The 23,581-nt window shown below is 42.5% G+C and overlaps 1 protein-coding gene across 3 annotated transcripts in view; it reads right to left on the bottom strand.

The window, feature by feature from the left end:
- Positions 1-23,581, bottom strand: part of LOC139530660 (peroxidasin-like) — an 82,144-nt gene that overhangs the window by 44,004 nt on the left and 14,559 nt on the right. For all 3 annotated transcript variants that reach the window (XR_011666094.1, XM_071327248.1, XM_071327247.1), the window contains exons 2-3: positions 6,825-6,896; positions 5,190-5,261 (exon numbers count right to left, since the gene is read on the bottom strand). Coding sequence is in view for 2 of the 3 variants with exons in the window: in XM_071327248.1 (XP_071183349.1) it covers positions 5,190-5,261; positions 6,825-6,896 (144 nt within the window). In the remaining variant the exon portion in view is untranslated. The remainder of the gene's footprint in view (positions 1-5,189; positions 5,262-6,824; positions 6,897-23,581) is intronic.

Raw genomic sequence — 23,581 nt, forward strand, 5'->3', positions numbered from 1 at the left:
CGTATTCTCGGTCCGTAATCTCATACTATCTAATGAAATGTCTAACTATGCAACCTGACCCAATGCCAGGGTAAAACTCAATCAGAGCGCCACCAACAAAAATAACAGCAACAGAAACCACAACAAACCACAACAGGATATTTGGATTTAGATCACAGATAAGTAGAGCCCTGAGTGCTTCCTGACCATGTGACCTGACTAGGAAGAAACTCAAGAGCCCTGGTTAGGCTATAGCCTAAAGGTCACATAGGAGATAGATTGGGGATAAGGTGCTGTGGTAGACTAGCGTCCTTCCTAGTGGGTGTTCTTGTACATCAAGCTGCCTCCCACTACTAGTGCTGATTGATTAACTGTAATTTTGGTTATTTTTCAGTTTTCAAACAACTAATTGACCGATGTCGGTGAAATTATTTGAATTCCATTTTGTTCGTTTTTTTCCCTGTGGTCTCCATGGGCACATTGCACCCTTTATCTAGAGATAAAACAGACTCATCCTGAACTGTGCGATGTTGTAGTTTCCAACAAGACAAAATTCTACTCAATTTTGCACCTAAAACATGGTAATTAACTACAATGACCATAATCCATCGCGCATCTACTTGTCAGGTCTATGTTTCTTTTTAGAATGCGAAATTGTGTGAGGATATACAGAGAGCAGCTGTTGCTTCGTGATGTATCTCTACCCGAAAATACATGATCTTAGTGCCTAATTTACCCTTTGAAGAACTACAAAATAGTGATTTTGTCAGACAGCATAGGCAGCAGCTCTATAGAGATGAGATGATGACCTGGAATTAAATAATAAAACAAATGTAATATACACAACTAAAGTATTTTATTAAAGTAATGTGAATAAATGATGGTTAATAAGTGATAAGCAGTAATGGACAGTCACTACCATCATGGGACTTTTATTAATAGTTTTATTCTGTGTTGTTACAGTATTCAACACACATAATGCATAGTGCATTTAATGTTAAATAAAATATTTGAAACCCGATATCGAAAACCGTGATTATTTTTTAATAATCGAACCAAACCGATCTCAAAAAGCACAAATCGTTCAGCAATACACACTACAGAAACAAGGAGAGACTCCTGCTCCTATGAATCATTCCGGCTGGCAAAAGCCAAGGCTACTTAGAATACATAAGATGGTCAGGAAAGACTTCTGGCATTAGTCATTATCATGAACAATATTCCCGTAACACAAGACCCTTTGACCGAAAGCTGACCCTTAAAGGGGCTGTACAGACTTCTGTCAGGTCGCACAGTGGAGGGCACATGAAAGACCTCAGGGAGGGGGCTTTACTGGGGCCTAAGGGAGGTAGTGGGACAATCCCCCAGGCTATGATGGCAGGGTGAGAGGTGCAGGGTTAAAGGGTTGATCACAAGGGCATGGTCAGTGTGCTGGCCTCAGATTATCTCTGCTTTAAAGGGAAAGGGCCTTATAATTAAAACTAGACAAACAACCATGGGAATCACCCACGCTATGCTGTAGTTACAGCATTCAGAGAAGTGTGTATGTGTATATGTGTGTGTGTGTGTGTGTGTGTGTGTGTGTGTGTGTGTGTGTGTGTGTGTGTGTGTGTGTGTGTGTGTGTGTGTGTGTGTGTGTGTGTGTGTGTGTGAGCGTGCGTGCGTGTGTGTGTGTGAGCGTGTGTGTGTGTCTGAAGTTATTCTCATGAACTTATCCATCACATGATAATCAGCTACGAGTAAAGACAAAACAAGGATCTACAGAACAGCCCCAAAAAATGTAATCAAAGTTTTGTACAGTTCAACCATTCCAACGCCTACAGTGAGCCTGGTGGGCTGAAGGTCTGCGTTATCTAACCCAGGGCTGAAAGGAGGAGATGAGAAGGTTAATGGAGGGGAAGATGAGACTGAGTAGGTGGAGAGACTAGGGAGACAGATATTTCAGAAATACTTACCGCATGTGAATGTAAACACAGACATTGCTTCCACCACAACTGACGGGTGCTGGGGTTATAATGGGGAGTGACATAACAAAGATGATCCGATTTGCCATTCGATAATTATAATATATACAGTTGAAGTCGGAAGTGTCTCATACACTTAGGTTGGAGTCATTAAAACTGGTTTTTCAACCACTCCACAAATGTCTTGTTAACAAACTATAGTTTTGGCAAGTCAGTTAGGACATCTACTTTGTCCATGACAGAAGTAATTTTTCCAACAATTGTTTACAGACAGATTATTTCACTTATAATTCACTGCATCACAATTCCGGTGGGTCAGAAGTTTACATACACTAAGTTGACTGAAAATGATGTTAAAACTTTAGAAGCTTCTGATAGTCTGGAGGTGTACCTGTGGATGTATTTCAAGGCCTACTGTCAAACTAAGTGCCTATTTGCTTGACATCATGGGAAAATTAAAAAGAAATCAGCCAAAACCTCAGAAAACAAATTGGAGACCTCCACAAGTCTGGTTCATCCTTGGGAGCAATTTCCAAACGCCTGAAGGTACCACGTTCATCTATACAAACAATAGTACGCAAGTATAAACACCATGGGACCACGCAGCCGTCATACTGCTCAGGAAGGAGATGGGTTCTGTCTCCTAGAGATGAACGTACTTTGGTGCAAAACTGAAAATCAATCCCAGCACAACTACAAATACCTAGGTGTCTGGCTAGACTGTGAACTCTCCTTCCAGACTCATATTAAACATCTCCAATCCAAAATCAAATCTAGAATCAGCTTTCTATTTTGCAAACAAAGCCTTCTTCCCTCACGCCGCCAAACTTACTCTAGTAAAACTGAATATCCTACCTATCCTCGACTTAGGCGATGTCATCTACAAAATAGCTTCCAATACTCTACTCAGCAAACTGGTTGCAGTCTATCACGAAGCCATCCGTTTTGTTAACAAAGCCCCTTACACCACCCACCACTATGACCTGTATGCTCTAGATGGCTGGCACTCGCTACATATTCGTCGACATACCCACTGGCTCCAGGTCTATGCTAGGTAAAGCTCCGCCGTATCTCAGCTCACTGGTCACGATAACAACACCCACCCGTAGCACGCGCTCCAGCAGGTATATCTCACTGTTCATCCCCAAAGCTAATACCTCCTTTGGCCGCCTTTCTTTCCAGTTCTCTGCTGCCAGTGACTGGAACGAATTGCAAAAATTGCTGAAGCTGGAGACTTATATTTCCCTCACTAACTTTAAACATCAGCTATCTGAGCAGCAAACCGATCGCTGCATCAATAAATAGCCCACCCAATCTACCTACCTCATCCCCATATTGTTTTTATTTACTTTTCTGCTCTTTTACACACCAGTATCTCTACTTGCACATCATCATCTGCTCATTTATCACTCCAGTGCTAATCTGCTAAATTGTAATTACTTCGCTACTATAGCCTATTTATTGCCTACCTCCTCACGCCATTTGCACACACTGTATATAGACTTTATTTTTTTTCTATTGTGTTATTGACTGTACGCTTGTTTATGTGTAACTCTGTGTTGGTGTTTGTGTCGCACTGCTTTGCTTTATCTTGGCCAGGTCGCAGTTATAAATGAGAACTTGTTCTCAACTAGCTTACCTGGTTAAATAAAGGTGAAATACATATTTTCTTTTTAATAAAAATAACCTGAAAGGCCGCCCAGCAAAAAAGAAGCCACTGCTCCAAAACCGCCATAAAAAAGAGAGACTACGGTTTGCAACTGCACATGGGGACAAAGATCATACTTTTTGGAGAAATGTCCTCTGGTCTGATGAAACAAAAATAGAACTGTTTGGCCATAATGACCATCGTTATGTTTGGAGGAAAAAGGGGGAGGCTTGCAAGCCGAAGAACACGATGGTGGCAGCATCATGTTGTGGGGGTGATTTGCTGCGGGAGGGATTGGTGCACTTCACAAAATAGATGGCCGCATAAGGAAGGAAAATTATGTGGATATATTGATATATTGGCAACATCTCAAGACATCAGTCAGGAAGTTAAAATTTGGTCGCAAATGCTGATGACAATGACCCCAAGCATACTTCCAACGTTGTGGCAAAATGGCTTAAGGACAACAAAGTAAAGGTATTGGAGTGGCCATCACAAAGCCCTGACCTCAATCCTATAGAAAATTTGGCAGAACTGAAAAAGCGTGTGAGAGCAAGGAGGCCTACAAACCTGACTCAGTTACACCAGCTCTGTCAGGAGGAATGGGCCAAAATTCACCCAACTTATTTTGGGAAGCTTGTGGAAGGCTACCTGAAACGTTTGACCCAAGTTAAACAATTTAAAGGCAATGCTACCAAATACTAATTGAGTGTGTGTAAACTTCTGACCCACTGGGAATGTGATGAAAGAAATAAAAGCTGAAATAAATCATTCTCTCTACTATTATTCTGACATTTCACATTCTTAAAAAAAAGTTGTGATCCTAACTGACCTAAGATAGGGAATTTTTACTTTGATTAAATGTCAGGAATTGTGAAAAACTGAGTTTAAATGTATTTGGCTAAGGTGTATGTAAACTTCCGACTTCAACTGTGTCTACCCCTATCGATCCAGTACCCTGCACATTGTAAATATGGTACTGGAACTGACCCTGTATATAGTATGCTCACTTACTTTATCGTGCTCTTCTTATTTTTATTTCTTGCGTGTTTTTGTTCTCTTTTTAGTTTTACATTGTTATTGATTACTGCATTGTTGGGGTTATCGCTTGCAAGAAAGGCATTTCACTGTACTTGTACATGTGACATTAAAACGTTCAACTAAACCATACTGCAGCAACCCAAGGCTATGTGTTGCCTGACTGCTGCTCAAGCCCACCTCTGTTCTCCTCATTGCCTTCAGGTCACCACGTGGAGACAGATAAGTACAGAGGATTAGACAATGGGGGTTCTTTTCTTGTCTTACTTCAATTCATTTACCACAGTAACACTCTTGTTCTGTTCTGACTTAGCAATGTAGCAACGTCCAATTTACAGCCACATAGTGTGTTTTAGTTTTGTTTCCAGACAGAAGTTCGAGACAGGTTTCGCCATGCTTTATCATCAGCCGACGAGGAACAGGGTGAAACTTGAACAAAAACTCTTTGCCTATTGGGCCTGTCAGAGAAAATGGCTGCCACACTGTTTCAATGAAACCAATCGATCAAAGACTTGACATTCAGAAGAGAATAACATTGACATAAAAGCATAACAACTCACAGATATTTGAGGTTTTCCAGGTCTTCAAAGGTTCCTCTGGGAATCCGTCTGATATGGTTGTTGTTGAGGAGGCTGTAAAGTCAAGAGAATGGCCATTATTTGAAAGACCTCCCAATGGAGTATTACACTTACACAAAGTGAATCCATACAGACTAGTAGAAACAAGTTGAAAATGGTCCATGCTGGCATACTATTTTGTCAAGATCTAATGCTAGGCCAATGCCAGTCTAAACAGAGTTCAACCTTCCAGAGTACATAATATAGTTCAGATCCCTGGCACATTGTAGCTGTTCTATAGAGCATCTGGTTCGAATCCTACACACTGTCATAATTTGTTCTGCATTTATAATGGCTGCCAGATCTATGGGGTAGAATCTGGACAAGGATCAATAATGGCTGTCATAGACTTTCTGCAACACTACAATATCCTTTTCCAATAAAGGCCCGAGTTGGTGATCCCTCAACTTAGTGCCATAGAAATGGGAATTAACGCAGAAAAATCTGTTTTGGAAAAGGGTATGATATGTATAAGCAGAACATTAATTGGGCAGAACATGCCTCTTCACCTTGCTCTTTTGCCGAAAAACATTTGGCCTCAATTGGCTTCTTTTGAACATTTTGGTGATGGATGCTGTCCCAGGGGCCTTTGCACCCTGCCTTGGATTTTTCTTTCAACTTAAAAACTGATGAACTCTACATACACTATCGTATAATCGATGTTCAGAGTGACAGCTAGACACAGTCTGTCACAGACTGAAGCAGAAAAATACAGGCAGTAGGCCCCTCCAGTCTTTCCTTCATGTAGGAGCCAGACATCTATTTCAGTCTGCCTGAGACACTCATATTGAACTGTCTACCCAGTTGAAAGACCGGCACGCTTTAGATCCTGTGTTATTTTTCAGTCTGTGAGACAGAGGTTGAAGCCGTGAAGAGTCCTCTATGAAATATGGAGCTCCTTAGACTACATGGCTAGCCGGTCGGTCTGATACCGTAGGAAAATCTCATCTGGTCTTTCTCTTTCTTAACATTCCCTGGCCCTACCTTTCTCCATGGACAGCTCTTCATATTCATACACTAGCCTCATAGGCTGATCCCTGCCACATGGCTGACTGTAGGCTAGCAGGCTAGCAGGGCTGATCCCTGCCACATGGCTGACTGTAGGCTAGCAGGCTAGCAGGGCTGGGCCATGACAGATGGTTGACTGTAGGCTAGCAGGCTAGCAGGGCTGGGCCATGACAGATGGCTGGGAGAGTGAAGGGGAAAAATAAATTCCTCCCAGATTATGAGGTGACCTACATGTGTGAAAGAACAGCAGAGTGGAGAGCAAGAATCTGCCACTCAGTGTTCATGTGTGTGGACTGAATGACTGGCTGCAGGACTTTCCAGGGACCACTAATGATGTGACGTGTTTCTGAGTCTTGGGACAAAAGATAAACAAAGAGAACTGGGTGTTTATGGGAAGAGATGTGGCTTACAGAAGTAGTTGACTCCTGATACATGGTGATTACATAAGTGTGTATGCTCTGTTAAAATGCATTTGCAGAGAGTTCTCCGGTAACCAATTCAATTACACTCTTTTCAATTGCCGAGTGTGTAGGGGAATAGACAAAGGAGGGAGGAAGGAGGGAGACTTACAGTGTGTTGAGGTTCTTTAGACGTTTGAAGGAGCCAGACTGTAAGTCCTTGATTTTGTTGAACCTCAGGTCTCTATGGAGGGAAAAACAGGAAACACAGTCATGAACAACATTGAGACAATCGAGTCTGTCCAACCAATCATCAACATGGAAAAGTTTTTACTGGCTGATGGCTATGAGGAAACAGGCTGATACAATGATTACAATATACTTCAGTATATTCCATGTGTATCCGAACCCCTTAGGAATCTCCACCAACAGTGTCTATTATAAAGCATGAATAATAGTCGCATGATTCAGATCACAGGAATGCCATTCGTGAAGGTGTAATAATGGGGATTGGTTTACTAAAGCTAACGATGAAGAGATTTGTCATGGCTGTCAAGGAGACGAGGGAGTTTAGTAGCCTATCAGTTCACTCGACCCGCTTATTATAAAGTGATGAAATCATGTCATGACACTAACCACTCATGTCCATTATGACAAATAACGTATCCTGATAGGCCTCTAACACGTCACTAAAACACAATTTGGTTTGTAACTAAACGAGGTAGGTAGGCCATAATAGGGTTAAGTACTTATTTTCAAACTACCTATGGCACTTAGAGCTAGATGCACGTTGTCTCATTCTGTGAAATGGGAACATTTCTAAACAATGGAGTTATGCTTGTGGAACTTAGCCTCTTAAGTCATTCGACCTTCAACTGAGTAATTTGCCAAATGTATTTTCATAAGAAGGAGAGGTAAAACACTCTGTAAGTGGAACCAGCTATCCATATGAAGGACATACTGAGGGGTACAAGAGAGAAGTTAGGGTTTGTTGCTGCTGCCTTGAAATTATTCCTATTTTCCTGTCATTACATTACATTGTCATACAAGTCACTGCCCTCAGACGGGCCATAATTGGGTGTTTAGAACAAAGAGCAGATAGCCTTGCTGCAAAACCCTAACAACAAGGACCTTAACAACCCAGTCCAGAAGACAGAGTCCAGCCACAGTAACAGAGGCAAGACAAGATGGTGTTGGTGTCACACCCTAATCTGTTTCACCTGTCTTTGTGATTGTCTCCACCCCCCTCCAGGTGTCGCCCATCTTCCACATTATCCCCTGTGTATTTATACCTGTGTTCTCTGTTTGTCTGTTGCCAGTTCGTCTTGTTTGTCAAGTCAACCAGCATTTTTGTGTCTCAGCTCCTGATTTTCCCAGTCTCTCTTTTTCTCGTCCTCCTGGTTTTGACCCTTGCCTGTCCTGACTCTGAGCCCGCCTGCCTGACCACTCTGCCTGACCCTGAGCCTGCCTGCCGACCTGTACCTTAGCCCCACCTCTGGATTATTGATCTCTGCCTACCCTGAGCCTGGCTGCCGTCCGGTACCATTGCCCCACCTCTGGTTTATTGACTCCTGCCTGCCTTGACCTGTCTATTGCCTGCCCCTGTTGGATTATTAAACCATTGTTAATTCGACGTTGTCTGCATCTAGGTCTTACCTTCATACCCGATAGTTGGAGTCACAACACAGATATCCTTTATCTCTAAATGTAGGAGACGGAATGCTAAATCAATCCCCCAGCTACCCACATTCAACCATGAGTAATAGAAATCACTCATCAGCTACTCCTTAATGACCTTAACATTCACTGACTACCTCCAGGTCACAATACGCCCACATTCTCCACTAACAGAGTAATTCCAATGGCAACTTCTCTAAGTGTTGCTGAGTGGGGTAACTGGGAGTAAAGTCAAATGATTGGGATAGAACACTGATGAAGAATTTCAAGCATTCAAACTGTCTTTCTACTTTGTCAGTAAAGATGCGAGTTCTGTCTCTAAGACAGTGTACTTTTCAGTGCTGTGGATTCCATCTGAAACATGGGGTTCTTATTCACATTTGTTCTATATTTGCTTTGCATTAATGTTGCCTAGTTACTAGGGCTGGGATGATACCAGTATCACGATACTCGTTAGTATCGTGGCAAGGAAACAAAGCACACATTGAAGTTCTTTAGAAAAACAGCCCTAATGTTGGAAACAAAGAGTCACATTTATTTAATTTAATTACATGTGGAGAATGATACATTTGCATCTGTTGGCCATCGGTTAGCCTATTAATTTATATACCTATGTAGGCTACTGTAGCCTACCATTTTATACAATAAATATGTTGAAATTACGACATCACTGGAGTCATTGCAAATCAATTTGTGACACTTGTGTAGCCTATCTGGGGCTTTCAAATTGATTTAATCAGTGGTGGAAAAAGTACCCAATTGTCATACTTGAGTAAAAGTAAAGATACCTTAATAGAAAATGACTCAAGTAAAAGTGAAAGTCACCCAGTAAAATACTACTTGAGTAAAAGTCTACAAGTATTTTGTTTAAAATATACATAATAATCAAAAGAGAATGAACAAATCATTTCAAATTTCTTATATTAAGCAAACCTAACGGCACCATTTTCTTTTTTTCTTTTTCTTTATGGATAGCCAGGGGCTATCTCCAACACTCATGTACAACATTTACAAAATAAGCGTGTGTGTTTAGTGAGTCCACCAGATCAGAGGCAAATCAAATCAAATCAAATTTTATTAGTCACATGCGCAGAATACAACAGGTGTAGACCTTATAGTGAAATGCTTACTTACGAACTCCTAACCAACAGTGCAGTTTCAAAAAAATACGAATAAGAAAAAGAGATAAAAGTAACAAGTAATTAAAGAGGAGCAGTAAAAGAAATAGCAATATATACAGGGGGTGCCGGTACAGAGTCAATGTGCGGGGGCACCGGTTAGTTGAGGTAGTATGTGTATGTAGGTAGAGTTAATTAAAGTGACTATGCATAGATGACAACAGAAAGTGACAGTGGTGGGGGGGGGGGGGAATGTGAATAGTCTGGGTAGCCATTCAACTACATGTTCAGGAGTCTTATGGCTTGGGGGTAGAAGCTATTTAGAAAACTCTTGGACCTAGACTTGGCGCTCCGGTACCGCTTGTCGTGTAGTAGCAGAGAAAACAGTCTATGACTACGGTGGCTGGAGTCTTTGACAATTTGTATGGCCTTCCTGACACCGTCTGGTATAGAGGTCCTGGATGGCAGGAAGCTTGGCCCCAGTGATGTATTGGGCCGTTCGCACTACTCTCTGTAGTGCCTTGCGGTTGAAGTCCGAGCAGTTGCCATACCAGGCAGTGATGCAACCAGTCAGGATGCTCTCGATGGTGCAGCTGTGGAACCCCTTGAGGATTTGAGGACCCATGCCAAATCCCCTCAGTCTCCTGAGGGAGAATAGGTGTGTTTGGACCATGTTAGTCTGTTGGTGATGTGGACACCAAGGAACTTGAATCTCTCAACCTGCTCCACTACAGCACCGTCGATGAGAATGGGGGCATGCTTGGTTCTCTTTTTCGTGTAGTCCACAATCATCTCCTTTGTCTTGATCACGTTGAGGGAGAGGTTGTTATCCTGGCACCACACGGCCAAATCTCTGACCTCCTCCCTATAGGCTGTCTTGTTGTTGTCGGTGATCAGGCCTACCACTGTTGTGCCATCGGCAAATTTAATGATGGTGTTGGAGTCGTGCCTGGCCGTGCAGTCATGAGTGAACAGGGATTACAGGAGAGGGCTGAGCACGCACCCCTGAGGAGCCCCTGTGTTGAGGATCAGCGTGGCGTATGTGTTGTTACCTACCCTTACTACCTGGGGGAGGCCCGTCAGGAAGTCCATGATCCAGTTGCAGAGGGAGGCACCTAGTTCCAGGGTCCCCAGCTTATTGATGAGCTTTGAAGGCACTATGGTGTTGAATGCTGTGCTGTAGTCAATGAATAGCATTCTCACATAGTGTTCCTTTTGTCCAGGTGTGAAAGAGCAGTGTGGAGTGCAATAGAGATTGCAACATCTGTGGATCTGTTGGTGCGGTATGCAAATTGGAGTGGGTCTAGGGTTTCTGGGATGATGGCCTTTCAAAGCACTTCATGGCTACAGACGTGAGTGCTACGGGTTGGTAGTCATTTAGGCAGGTTACCTCAGTGTTCTTGGGCACAGGCACTATGGTGGTCTGCTTAAAACATGTTGATATTACAGACTCGCACAGGGAGAAGTTGAAAATGTCAGTGAAGACACTTGCTAGTTGGTCAGCACATGCTCGCAGTACACGTCCTGGTAATCCGTCTGGCCCTGCGGTCTTGTGAATGTTGACCTGTCTAAAGGTCTTACTCACATCGGCTGCGGAGAGCGTGATCACACAGTCGTCCGGTACAGCTGGTGCTCTCATGCATGTTTCAGTGTTATTTGCCTCGAAGCGAGCATAAAAGTAGTTTAGCTTGTCCAGTAGGCTCGTGTCACTGGGCAGCTCTCGGCTGTGCTTCCCTTTGTAGTCTGTAATGGTTTGTAGGCCCTGCCACATCCGACGAGCGTCTGAGCCGGTGTAGTACGACTCGATCTTAGTCCTGTATTGATGCTTTGCCTGTTTGATGGTTAGTCGGAGGGCATAGCGGGACTTATTATAAGCTTTCGGGTTCGAGTCCTGCTCTTTGATAGCGGCAGTTCTAGCCTTTAGCTCAGCGCGGATGCTGCCTGTATTCCATGGTTTCTGGTTGGGGTATATATGTACGGTCACTGTGGGGGTGACGTCATCGATGCACTTATTGTTGAAGCCAATGACAGATGTGGTGTACTCCTCAATGCCATTGGAGGAATCCCGGAACATATTCCAGTCTGTGCTAGCAAAACAGTCCTTTGCATCTGCTTCATCTGACCACTTTTTTATTTATCTAGTCACTGGTGCTCCCTGCTTTAATTTTCGCTTGTAAGCAGGAATCAGGAGGATAGAATTATGGTCAGATTTGCCAAATGGAGGGCGAGGGAGAGCTTTGTACACGTCTCTGTGTGTGGAATACACGTGGTATAGAGTTTTTCCCTCTGGTTGCACATTTAACATGTTGATAGAAATTTGGTAAAACGGATTTAAGTTTCCCTGCATTAAAGTCCCCGGCCACTAGGAACGCCACCTCTGGATTAGCTTTTACGTCTTTGCTTATGGCGGAATACAGCTCATTGAGTGCGGTCTTCGTGCCAGCAACTTCTTGCTAGCTTGTTAGCATAATCAATTAATCAAATGTATTTATAAAGCCCTTTTTACATCAGCTGATGTCACAAAGTACTACACAGAAACCCAGCCTAAAACCCCAAATAGCAAGCAATGCAGATGTAGAAGCATGGTGGCTAGGAAAAACTCCCTAGAAAGGCAGGAACCTAGGAAGAAACCTAGAGAGGAACCAGGCTCTGAGGGGTGGCCAGTCCTCTTCTGGCTGTGCCGGGTGGAGATTATAACAGTACATGGCCAATATGTTCAAACGTTCAAAGATAACCAGCAGGGTCAAATAATAATAATCACAGTGGTTGTAGAGGGTGCAACAGACCAGCACCTCAGGAGTAAATGTCAGTTGGCTTTTCATAACCGAGCATTCAGAGTTCGAGACAGCAGGTGCAGTAGAGAGAGAGAGTAGAAAACAGCAGGTCTGGGACAAGGTAGCACGTCCAGTGAACAGGTCAGGGTTCAGCTACAAAGAATATAGATGAAAACTCTCTCGGTAGGTAATGTGGTCTGCAGCTTACCATGAGAAACTCTACCTCAGACGAGCAATAGCTCGAGACTTCCTTAGTAGGGCAGTAGGGATGACCAGGGATGTTCTCTTGATAAGTGCGTGAATTGGACAATTTTCCTGTCCTGCTAAGCATTCAAAATGTAACGAGTACTTTTAGGTGTCAGGGAAAATGTATGGAGTAAAAAGTACATCATTCTTTTAGGAATGTAGTGAAGTAAATGTAAAAGTAAAAATATCAATAGTAAAGTACAGATATCCCTCCAAAAAAACAACTAAAGTAGTACTTTAAAGTATTTTTACTTAAGAACTTTACACCACTGGATTTAATAAATAGGTTATATTATAACTTCAGTTTATTGTTGTGTAGCCTTGTGTTATTATGCAATTATTAATAGCCATGTTTAGTTCATGAAATTGGAAGTTATCAATTGTGATCATGATCACAGTTCTATCACAATTGCCAATCAGCTTTTTAATAGAATGCATTACACTACCGGTCAAAAGTTTTAGAACACCTACTCATTCAAGGGTTTTTCTTAATTTTTACAATTTTCTACATTGTAGAATAATAGTGAAGACATCAACACTATGAAATAACACATATGGAATCATGTAGTAACCAACAAAGTGTTAAAAAAATCTAAATATATTTTATATTTGAGAATCTTCAAATAGCCACCCTTTGCCTTGATGACAGCTTTTTTACGCTCTTGGGATTCTCTCAACCAGCTTCATGAGGTAGTCACCTGGAATGTGCCTTCTTAAAAGTGAATTTGTGGAATTTATTTCCTTCTTAATGCGTTTGAACCAAACAGTTGTGTTGTGACAAGGTAGGGGGGTATACAGAAGATACCAAATATACTATCTTGTAAGAGACCAAGTCCATATTATGGCAAGAACAGCTCAAATAAGCAAAGAGAAACGACAGCCCATCATTACTTTAAGACATTTAAGTGAGTCAATAAGGAAAATGTCAAGAACTTTGAAAGTTTCTTCAAGTGCAGTCGCAAAAACATCAAGCGCTATGAAACTGGCTCTCATGAGGACCGCCACAGGAAAGGACGACCCAGAGTTACCTCTGCTGCAGAGGATAAGTTCATTAGAGTTACCAGCCTCAGAAATTGCAGCCCAAATAAACGCTTCACCGAGTTCAAGTAACAGAATAATCTCAACATCAACTGTTCAGAGGAGACTGTGTGAATCAGGTCTTCATGGTTGAATTGCTGCAAAGAAGCCACTACTAAAGGACATGAATAAGAGGAAGAGACTTGCTTGGGCCAAGGAACATGAGCAAAGGACATTAGACCAGTGGAAATGTGTTATTTGGTCTGGAGTCCAAATTGGAGATTTTTGGTTCCAACCGCTGTGTCTTTGTGAGATGCGGTGTGGGTGAACGGATGATCTCTGCATGTGTATTTCCCACCGTAAAGCATGGAGGAGGAGGTGTTATGGTGTAGGGGTGCTTTGCTACCACAGCATTTTGCAACGATACGCCATCCCATCTGGTTTGGGCTTAGTGGTACTATCATTTGTTTTTCAACAGGACAATGACCCAACACACATCCAGGCTGTGTAAGGGCTATTTGACCAAGAAGGAGAGTGATGGAGAGCTGCGTCAGATGATCTGGCCTCCACAATCTCCCTACCTCAACAAAATTGAGATGGTTTGGGATGAATCAGTTTGGGATGAGTCAGGAAAAGCAGCCAACAAGTGCTCAGCATATGTGAGAATTCCTTCAAGACTGTTGGAAAAGCATTCCAGGTGAAGCTGGTTGAGAGAATGCCAAGAGTGTGCAAAGCTGTCATCAAGGCAAAGGCTGTGTCACGTTGTTCGTAAAAAAGATGGTCGGACCAAGGCGCAACGTACTTCGAGTTCCACATCCTTTTAATAAATAAAGTAAAACTTAAGCAAATACAAAACAAATAAAGAATAAACTAACTGTGACGACAATGCAGTGCGAACAGGCAACTAAACATAAACAATATCCCATAACCCACAGGTGGAAAAATGCAACTTAAGTATGATCCCCAATTAGAAAATTAAACCTAGAACCCCTCATAGAAATAATAAACTAGACTAAAACCCCTTAGTCACGCCCTGACCTACTCTACCATAGAAAATACAGGCTTTCTATGGTCAGGACGTGACAGTGTGGCTATTTGAAGTATCTCAAATATAAAATATATTTTGATTTGTTTAACACTTTGTTGGTTACTACATGTTTCCATGTGTTATTTCATAGTTTTGATGTCTTCACTATTATTCTAAAATGTAGAAAATAGTCAAAAGAAAGAAAAACTCTTGAATGAGTAGGTGTTCTAAAACTTTTGACCGGTAGGGTAGATTGAAAGTAACAGTCAGTCAGATTAGGCTACAGGTACAAAAAAAACACTGGCTGTTGTTGACAAGCATACGCCTAATCAGTTCATATCCATATTATTCATATTTGATTCAGTGATTGAAATTACGACACCATTCCACCAGGCTATTGGGCAACGGAAAAACTTCTTACCTCAAAATCGCCTCGCTATTCATGTTGGGTAAATTAGTATGTCAATTTGAACTAAGCAAGTTGCTAAATCGATCATCTTACGTCTTGCCTACATCATGCCTAGGCTATTGCAGGCTATCTAACATGAGATGTAGGCCTATCAAGGGCTATAGGCTACCTGTATGTTGCTAACCAAACCAAAGTCAATGTTGAATTTCAATCATATACCCAGATTTTAGTCAGTAGCCCTAGCCTATGCCTATTGAAATGACAAGTCAATCTCGCAAATAGGCCATTTAAAATTATTTATAGTCTTAAAATCTGGCACATAATAACGGCACAATTGCCAGAATATAATAAGGGCGAATGATCATTTCTCTTGCGACATTCAAATTCCTTTATTCGTCACATTAGCTCACAATAATAATTATTTGGATGGAAAACCAAATTTTGCTTCCTTAGGTCGTTAGAAGTTAAGTCATATTGACTTTTTGCTCGATAACGTTATTGAAAAAGGGTTTATTGGCTAACACGGAACCCAAACCGGCTGTGCGCGTGCGCCATCGTGCGCCATCGTGCATAAATTGATTTTGTTCCCCCACACCAAACGCGATCACGACAGGCAGGTTAAAATATCAAAACAAAACTGAACCAATTACATTAATTTGGGGACAGGTCGAAAAGCATTAAACATGTATGGCAATTTAGCTAGCTAGCTTGCACGTGCTAGCTAATTTGTCCTATTTAGCTAGCTAATTTGTCTTGGGATATCAACATTGAGTTGTTATTTTACCTGAAATGCACAAGGTCCTCTACTCCGACAATTAATCCACACATAAAACGGTCAACCGAATCGTTTCTAGTCATCTCTCCTCCTTCCAGGCTTTTTCATCTTTGAACTTATATGGTGATTGGCATCTAAACTTTCATAGTATTACTACGACGACCGGCAAAACAGTTCATCTTTCAATCACCCACGTGGGTATAACCAATGAGGATATGGCACGTGGGTACCTGCTTCTATAAACCAATGAGGAGATGGGAGAGGCAGGACTTTCAGCGTGATCTGCGTCAGAAATAGGAATTACTTCTATTTTAGCCCTTGGTAACATGGATTTCTAAATTTATTTTGCAACGCTCGCCCACGCGACGTGTCCGGTCTGGTCAGCATGTAAATGTGGCAACTCCTCTCTTGCTGTTGTCAGCCCTTGTGGGCGGGTTTTGAGTAGTCAATGGACTAAAACTTTTAGCTTGACCTGGCAAACCTGCAGACATTTGCCGTTCAGTCTGCATGGTCAATGAGGCACATGCAACAATGTTGATGACAACGATGTTTCCACTTTGTTTTTTAATATAAATACACAAGCGTTCTATAATTACACTATTAGTTTGTGTTTCTTACATCTGCAAACAGCTAGTTGTATTTTCTTAGCAAGTTTTAGCTAAATCGTGTTAGCCACTATTGCTAATCGCGAGTTAGCTGGCTAGCTAGCTAGCTAATAAATGTACTGAATCAGACCAAACGTAGCTTCCTAATACAGCCTAATAACAGTGCCGGTGTAGGCCTAAGTTGGTATGTTGTTTGTACAACAGTATCTTCTAAATCAAAGAGGAATAGGCGAGGCATGAATATGTTGGCTACATGAAGAAACATTTAATGTAGCCAAAGATTATAGGGTCTCCAAGGAAACATGACCAACACTTTGGCTCCTACCCTGTTACAACAACTCCTCCCTGCCAATTTCATTTGTTGTCATGTCAAACAACACTGTATTCAAAGTGCCGACAATTATTTATATTCTAACTCAGTGTGGAAATTATCTCAAATGAGTGCAAGAAATGCAGACATTTTTGGAAATGTAAGAATTATTTTTGGGTTGAAGTTTAAATTAACACTACAAAACAATCAGAATGGAGAAAGACCCATTTAAATCACTTAGAATGTATGTGTTGCCACAGTAGGGTCACGCATTACTCATAAAGCAAATTTAGAACTTTTATTATTCAAAAACATAAAATACCGTCAAATATCGTCATACGTCAAAAATGTGAAAAATACCGTGATATGATATTTTGGCCATAACGCCCAGCCCTAGTTACCACTTGCACAACAGTCACCGAAGACCAAATCATAAAAACTATACAAAGATTTGGGTAATGATTGCGCAGGAGGGAATGGCTTCCGTCTTATCGGCTCTTAACCAACCATGCTATTTTGTTAGTTTTTTTGCGATGCTCGTAAACTTGTTTTGTACATAATGTTGCTGCTACCGTCTCTTATGACCGAAAAGAGCTTCTGGACATTAGAACAGCAATTTCTCACCTTGAATTGGACAAAGAGTTTTTCTTTATTGAGATGGACGGAAGGACATACTACAAACACAAACACAACAAGGAAACTAAGATTTTGCAGAAAGAGATCAGGGTGCCTTGTGAGGATCAGGCGACGAGTAGCTAATCTGCCTTTGCTATCCGTCCTGCTAGCTAACATTCAATCGCTGGAAAATAAATGGAACGAACTGAAAGCACGTATATCCTATCAACAGGACATTAAAAACTGTAATATCTTATGTTTCATAGAGTCGTGGCTGAACGATTTTAATAACATACAGCTGGCGGGTTATACGCTCTATTGGCAGCCTCTGGTAAGATACGGGGCGGGGGCCTATGCATATATGTAAACAACAGCTGGTGCACAAAATCTAAGGAAGTCTTAAGGTTTTGCTCGCCTGAGGTACAGTATATCATGATAGGACCACACTATCTAACTAGAGAATTTCTATCTGTATTTTTTGTTGCTGTCTACATACCACCACAGACCGATGCTGGCACTAAAACCACACTCGATGAGCTGTATACCGCCATAAGCAAACAGGAAAACGCTCATCCAGAGGTGGCAGTCCTAGTGGCCAGGGACTTTAATGCAGGGAAACTTAAATCAGATTGACCTAATTTCTATCAGCATGTTAAATGTGCAACCAGATGGGAAAAAACGAGACCACCTTTACTCTACAAACAGAGATGCGTACAAAGCTCTCCTTCGCCCTCCACTTGGCAAATTTGACAATAATTCTATCCTCCTGATTCCTGCTTACAAGCAAAAATTAAAGCAGGAAGCACCAGTGACTCGGTCAATAAAAAAGTGGTCAGATGATGCAGATGCTAAACTACAGGACTGTTTAGCTTGCACAGACTGGAATATGTTCCGGGATTCTTCTGATGACATTGAGGAGTATATGTTATGCTGGTGAATGAGGACCCAAAAGCGACGTAATAGTAACAGAGTCTTTATTCCAGTATTAAACAAATAATGATTCTCCTGGATATTATCAATGGTCAATCCAAAACAGGAACTGAAATCCTCTCGTCAATAGAGAGGAACGACTGGAGACGCGACCACAGACTGCAGGTCGCTTCAGGAAGGCACTGGCCGTAGCTGACATAGACACCTGCTCACACGCAGCATCTGAAGAAGGCAAAGAACACGACAGGGCGGAACAAGGACACAGGAACAGCAAACATCAAACAAGAATCCGACCAGGCAGAAGCGGAAAACAGAGGGAGAAATAGGGACTCTAATCAGAGGGCAAAATAGGGGACAGGTGTGAAAGAGTAAATGAGGTCGTTAGGAGAATGAGAAACAGCTGGGAGCAGGAACGGAACGATAGAGAGAGAGCGGGAGAGGGAGAGAGGGAGGAGGAGAGAGAGAGAGAGAAAGAGGGAAAGAACCTAATAAGACCAGCAGAGGGAAGCACAGGGACAAGACATGAAGATCAAAGACAAAACATGACAGTATACCACATCAGTCACTGGCTTTATCAATAAGTGCATCGAGGACGTCGTCCCCACAGTGACTGTACGTACATACCCTAACCAGAAGCCATGGATTACAGGCAACATTCACACTTAGCTAAATGGTAGAGTTGCCGCTTTCAAGGAGATGGACTCTACCCCAGAAGCTTATAAGAAGTCCCGCTATGCCCTCCGACTAACCATCAAACAGGCAAAGCGTCAATACAAGACTAAGATCGAATCGTACTACACAGACTCCGACGCTCGTCGGATGTGGCAAGGCTTGTAAACTATTACAGACTACAAAGGGAAGCACAGCTGAGACCTGCCCAGTGACACGAGCCTACCAGACGAGCTAAATAACTTCTATGCTCGCTTCGAGGCAAGTGACACTGAAACATGCATGAGAGCATCAGCTGTACCGGACGACTGTGTGATCACACTCTCCGCAGCCGACCTTTAAAGAGGTCAACATTCACAAAGCCGCAGGGCTAGATGGATTACCAGGACGTGTACTCCGAGCATTTGCTGACCAACTGGCCAGTGTCTTCACTGGCATTTTCAACCTCTCCCTGTCTGAGTCTGTAACACCAACATGTTTCAAGCAGACCATCACAGTCTCTGTGCCCAAGAACACTAAGGTAATCTGCCTAAATGACTACCAACCCGTAGCACTCACGTCTGTAGCCATGAAATGCTTTGAAAGGCTGGTCATGGCTCACATCAACACTATTATATCAGAAACCCTAGACCCACTTCAATTTGCGTACCGCACCAACAGATCCACAGATGTTGCAATCTCTATTGCACTCCACACTGCCCTTTTACACCTGGACAAAAGGAACACTATGTGAGAATGCTATTCATTGACTACAGCTCAGCGTTCAACACCATAGTGCCCTCAAAGCTCATCACTAAGCTAAGGACCCTGGGACTAATAAACACCTCCCTCTGCAACTGGATCCTGGACTTCCTGACGGGCCGCCCCCAGGTGGTAAGGGCAGGTAACAACACATCTGCCACGCTGATCCTCAACACGGGGGCCCCTCAGGGGAGCGTGTTCAGTCCCCTCCTGTACACCCTGTTCACTCATGACTGCACGGCCAGGCACGACTCCAACACCATCATTAAGTTTACCGATGACACAAGAGTGGTAGGCCTGATCACCGACAAAGATGAGACAGCCTATAAGGAGGAGATCAGAGACCTGACTGTGTGGTGCAAGGACAACAACCTCTCCCTCAACGTGATCAAGACAAAGGAGATGATTGTGGACTACAAGAAAAGGAGGACCGAGCACGCCCCCATTCTCATCGACGGGGCTGTAGTGAAGCAGGTTGAGAGCTTCAAGTTCCTTGGCGTCCACGTCACCAACAAATTAACATGTTCCAAGCACACCAAGACAGTCGTGAAGAGGGCACAACAAAACCTATTCCCCCTCAGGAGACTGAAAAGATTTGGCATGGGTCCTCAGATCCTCAAAAGGTTTTACAGCTGCACCATTGAGAGCATCCTGACGGGTTGCATCACCGCCTGGTATGGCAACTGCTCGGCCTCCGACCGCAAGGCACTACAGTGGGTAGTGTGAATGGCCCAGGACATCACTGGGGCCGAGCTTCCTGCCATCCAGGACCTCTATACCAGGCGGTGTCAGAGGAAGGCCCTAAAAATCGTCAAAGACTCCAGCCACCCTAGTCATAGACTGTTCTATGAGCGCCAAGTCTAGGTCCAAGAGGCTTCTAAACAGCTTCTACCCCCAAGCCATAACACTCCTGAACAGCTAATCAAATGACTATCCAGACTATTTGCATTGTCCCCGTCCCCCGTCCCCCGTCTACGCTGCTGCTACTCTCTGTTATTATCTATGCATAGTCACTTTAATAACTCTACCTACATGTACATATTACCTCAACACCGGTGCCCCCGCACATTGACTCCGTACCGGTACTCCCTGTATATAGCCCCGCTATTGTTATTTACTGCTGCTCTTTAATTATTTGTTATTCTTATCTCTTACCTTTTTTTTTGTTATTTTCTTAAAACTGCATTGTTGGTTAAGGGCTTGTAAGTAAGCATTTCACTGTCAGGTGTTGTATTCGGCGCATGTGACAAATACAATCTGAATTGATTTGATTTATACATGATGGGTCACTCACTCTGTAAAATCCCTGCATATGGATCCAATTATAGAGCCCAACTTTTTAAATACTCACTTCCTTTCATATATGAGCCTCAACAAAGGCTGTGCACCACTGGCTAGAGTAGAGCAGGAGGAGCAGGAAGCCAGCTGAGCGCCTTTCACCGTCTATCAGAAACACTTCTACAGCCCATTCAAACTCAACAAAAGTCAAGTAACATAACATTTAGGGCTGGCACAATTACCGTAAAACCGGCGGTTATGGGTGAAGACCGTCATGAAAAGAAAATAACCGTCATAACTAGGGCTGTGGCAGTCACAACATTTTGTCAGTCGGTGATTGTCAAGCAAATAACTGTCGGTCTCACAGTAATGGACCGTTAATTAACATAAACATATTTAGCATCTCCTGGCTTCCACACATAGCCCACAAGCCATTTTAAAAAGTCTAATAAATCCATGTAATATAGCCCTTCACATTCACAATAAATCCATTATTTATTTTAGACAGGTCTAAAGAAGCATGATATGAAGAAAATGTATTATATTTCAGAAAAAAAGCATAATCTGAGTTGTCCTTATGTTAGGTCCTGATGTGGCTATGCCATATGGCTGTGGGCTACACTAGTTCATATACCAGACAAGATTTTCTTATAATTCCGTGGCATTATTTTATAGTATTTTATAGTATGAAGAATACAATTGAACAAAGCTGAATAAAATATAAATATTTGCTCCAAACGATTTGAGGGACTGCGCACATGCGGCTATTCTGTGTTGAGCGGTTAACAAAGAAACAGCTACTCCTATATGCTTAATGTAGAGTTATTAATGTAACTTCATTTGTTCTACAAATGTTGGGCTATATGTTTTGATTTTTAATAAATTTTAAGGCTGCACGATGAGACTAATGATTTAGAAAAAAGTTACTTGAAAGGCATGAGTTCTGCTTTGTTTTTTGCACAGGCTGTACACACTTCAATATTCTCTCATTCACAATTTGACAAGCACTTGATAATGCCTCGAATTTCATGGAGGCATCCCCTATGTGGCCATAATGCACCCTAAAAAAAAAAATCCATGCCTTTTGAGGCCCAGAGTGCTGCGTCGTGCCCTTCTCCCTGAGTGTGCTGCGCAATCCGAAGCGTCTCTCACTCACGCGGCTCTCTGTCACGTGATCTGGTCTTTCTCACAGGCTACAAGTTAAGACAGACACATCGGGGATGCAACTGTGCGCGTCCTTATCCAATGCCGAGGTGCATATAAAGGATATTGGAAGAACTGTCCACATTTACTTTGTGTCAGCCAACAATATGAGTAGGCCTAACGAACAGCAAAAGCACTAGCCTATGTCAATCTACTATCCCCCATAGTACAAAAGTCGACCTATTCTATTCTGTGCGAGAAATTAAATATATTAAATATAAATATAAATATTCCAAACATAGTCTGGGACAGTTGTGGGATGCGATAGATCCCAAATTAATACAACCACTAGCATAAAAAAAATGCTATTGCAATGTGGCTGACGCAGCAGATCAGAACGTTGAGCTGAAAATGTTGATAAACTATTAGGCTTTTTCTTCACATTATAAGAGCAGCACTGCACACATGGTAGTAGGCTGTAAGCGCGAATGGACCATAATATATGCACCTAAATAGCAAATGGAGGACGCTTTTCCCCGTGGTTTATTTTCATGCCAGCCAGGTAGGCTATACACCTGTTGTAAATATAAGCAATGTGCTTAATATTACGATACAAGTAATGCATAGAAAAATAAATGCAAGCATAACGGACCACATACCCAAAGCAATAATGACAAAAGGAAACGTTTCTGTTTTCACAACAGCTCAACTTTTCAACAGTAGTCTCCTCCCTATCAAAATACATCAGAAGCAGGAGAAACATTCCTCAGCCATGCTTCTATGCATACTCTACATACCTCCCATCCCTGCCCATGGATATTCACACTTCCTAACAGAGCCTGTAGAGCCTGTAAGTAAGCATTTCACTGTAAGGTCTACACCTGTTGTATTCGGCGCACGTGACAAATAAACTCTGATTTTGATTTGATTTATAGATGGACGCTAATTGTTGGTGAAGAAATACTTTAAGTTGTATGCCTTGAAGGGGAGACCCATCTACAAGCAGCCAACCTGGGAGTTAGGTAGTGCAGAACTCTGCCAAGGCATGCTGGAACAGGGGCTGACCCGCAGCCTCCAGGCTCAGGGAAGGAAGGAGGAGAGAGGAGAAGGAGTGGAGCGACATGGGGCTCTGGGGGCTGCTACATGCTGGTTCAGGCAGCACCTACGTACCTGTACAACTCAAACATGAAAGTAGAGGTGTGTGTGTTTGTGTTAGATTCAGGCAGGAAAGCGTTACAAGATCCAGACACTAGAACCAGCCGAAGGGGGCTGAAAAGTGTTTGTGAGAAAGGACTGATGGGGTGCCCTCAGAGTGAAGAAGTAAACAAAAACGTTGGAAAGCTCAAATGACAAAGTGTAGCTATCCATCAAGCACACATTCTCTCCTCCAAGCACTTGGCTGATAATCCCTAAAGCTTTCTTACAACAACGCTGTCCAAAATAGACATACAGCAACATTCTCCAAATAGTATGTATTTATTAGGGCCGGGACGATACCAGTATCGCGAGATTCGCTCGTATCGTGGCAAGGAAGTAAAACACGAAGCGGATTTGACTTCTTTAGGAAAAGAGCCCTAATGTTGGAAACAAACATT

The sequence above is a fragment of the Salvelinus alpinus genome, chromosome 9, assembly GCF_045679555.1.
Source record: "Salvelinus alpinus chromosome 9, SLU_Salpinus.1, whole genome shotgun sequence".
NCBI classification, from domain to species: Eukaryota; Metazoa; Chordata; class Actinopteri; order Salmoniformes; family Salmonidae; genus Salvelinus; species Salvelinus alpinus.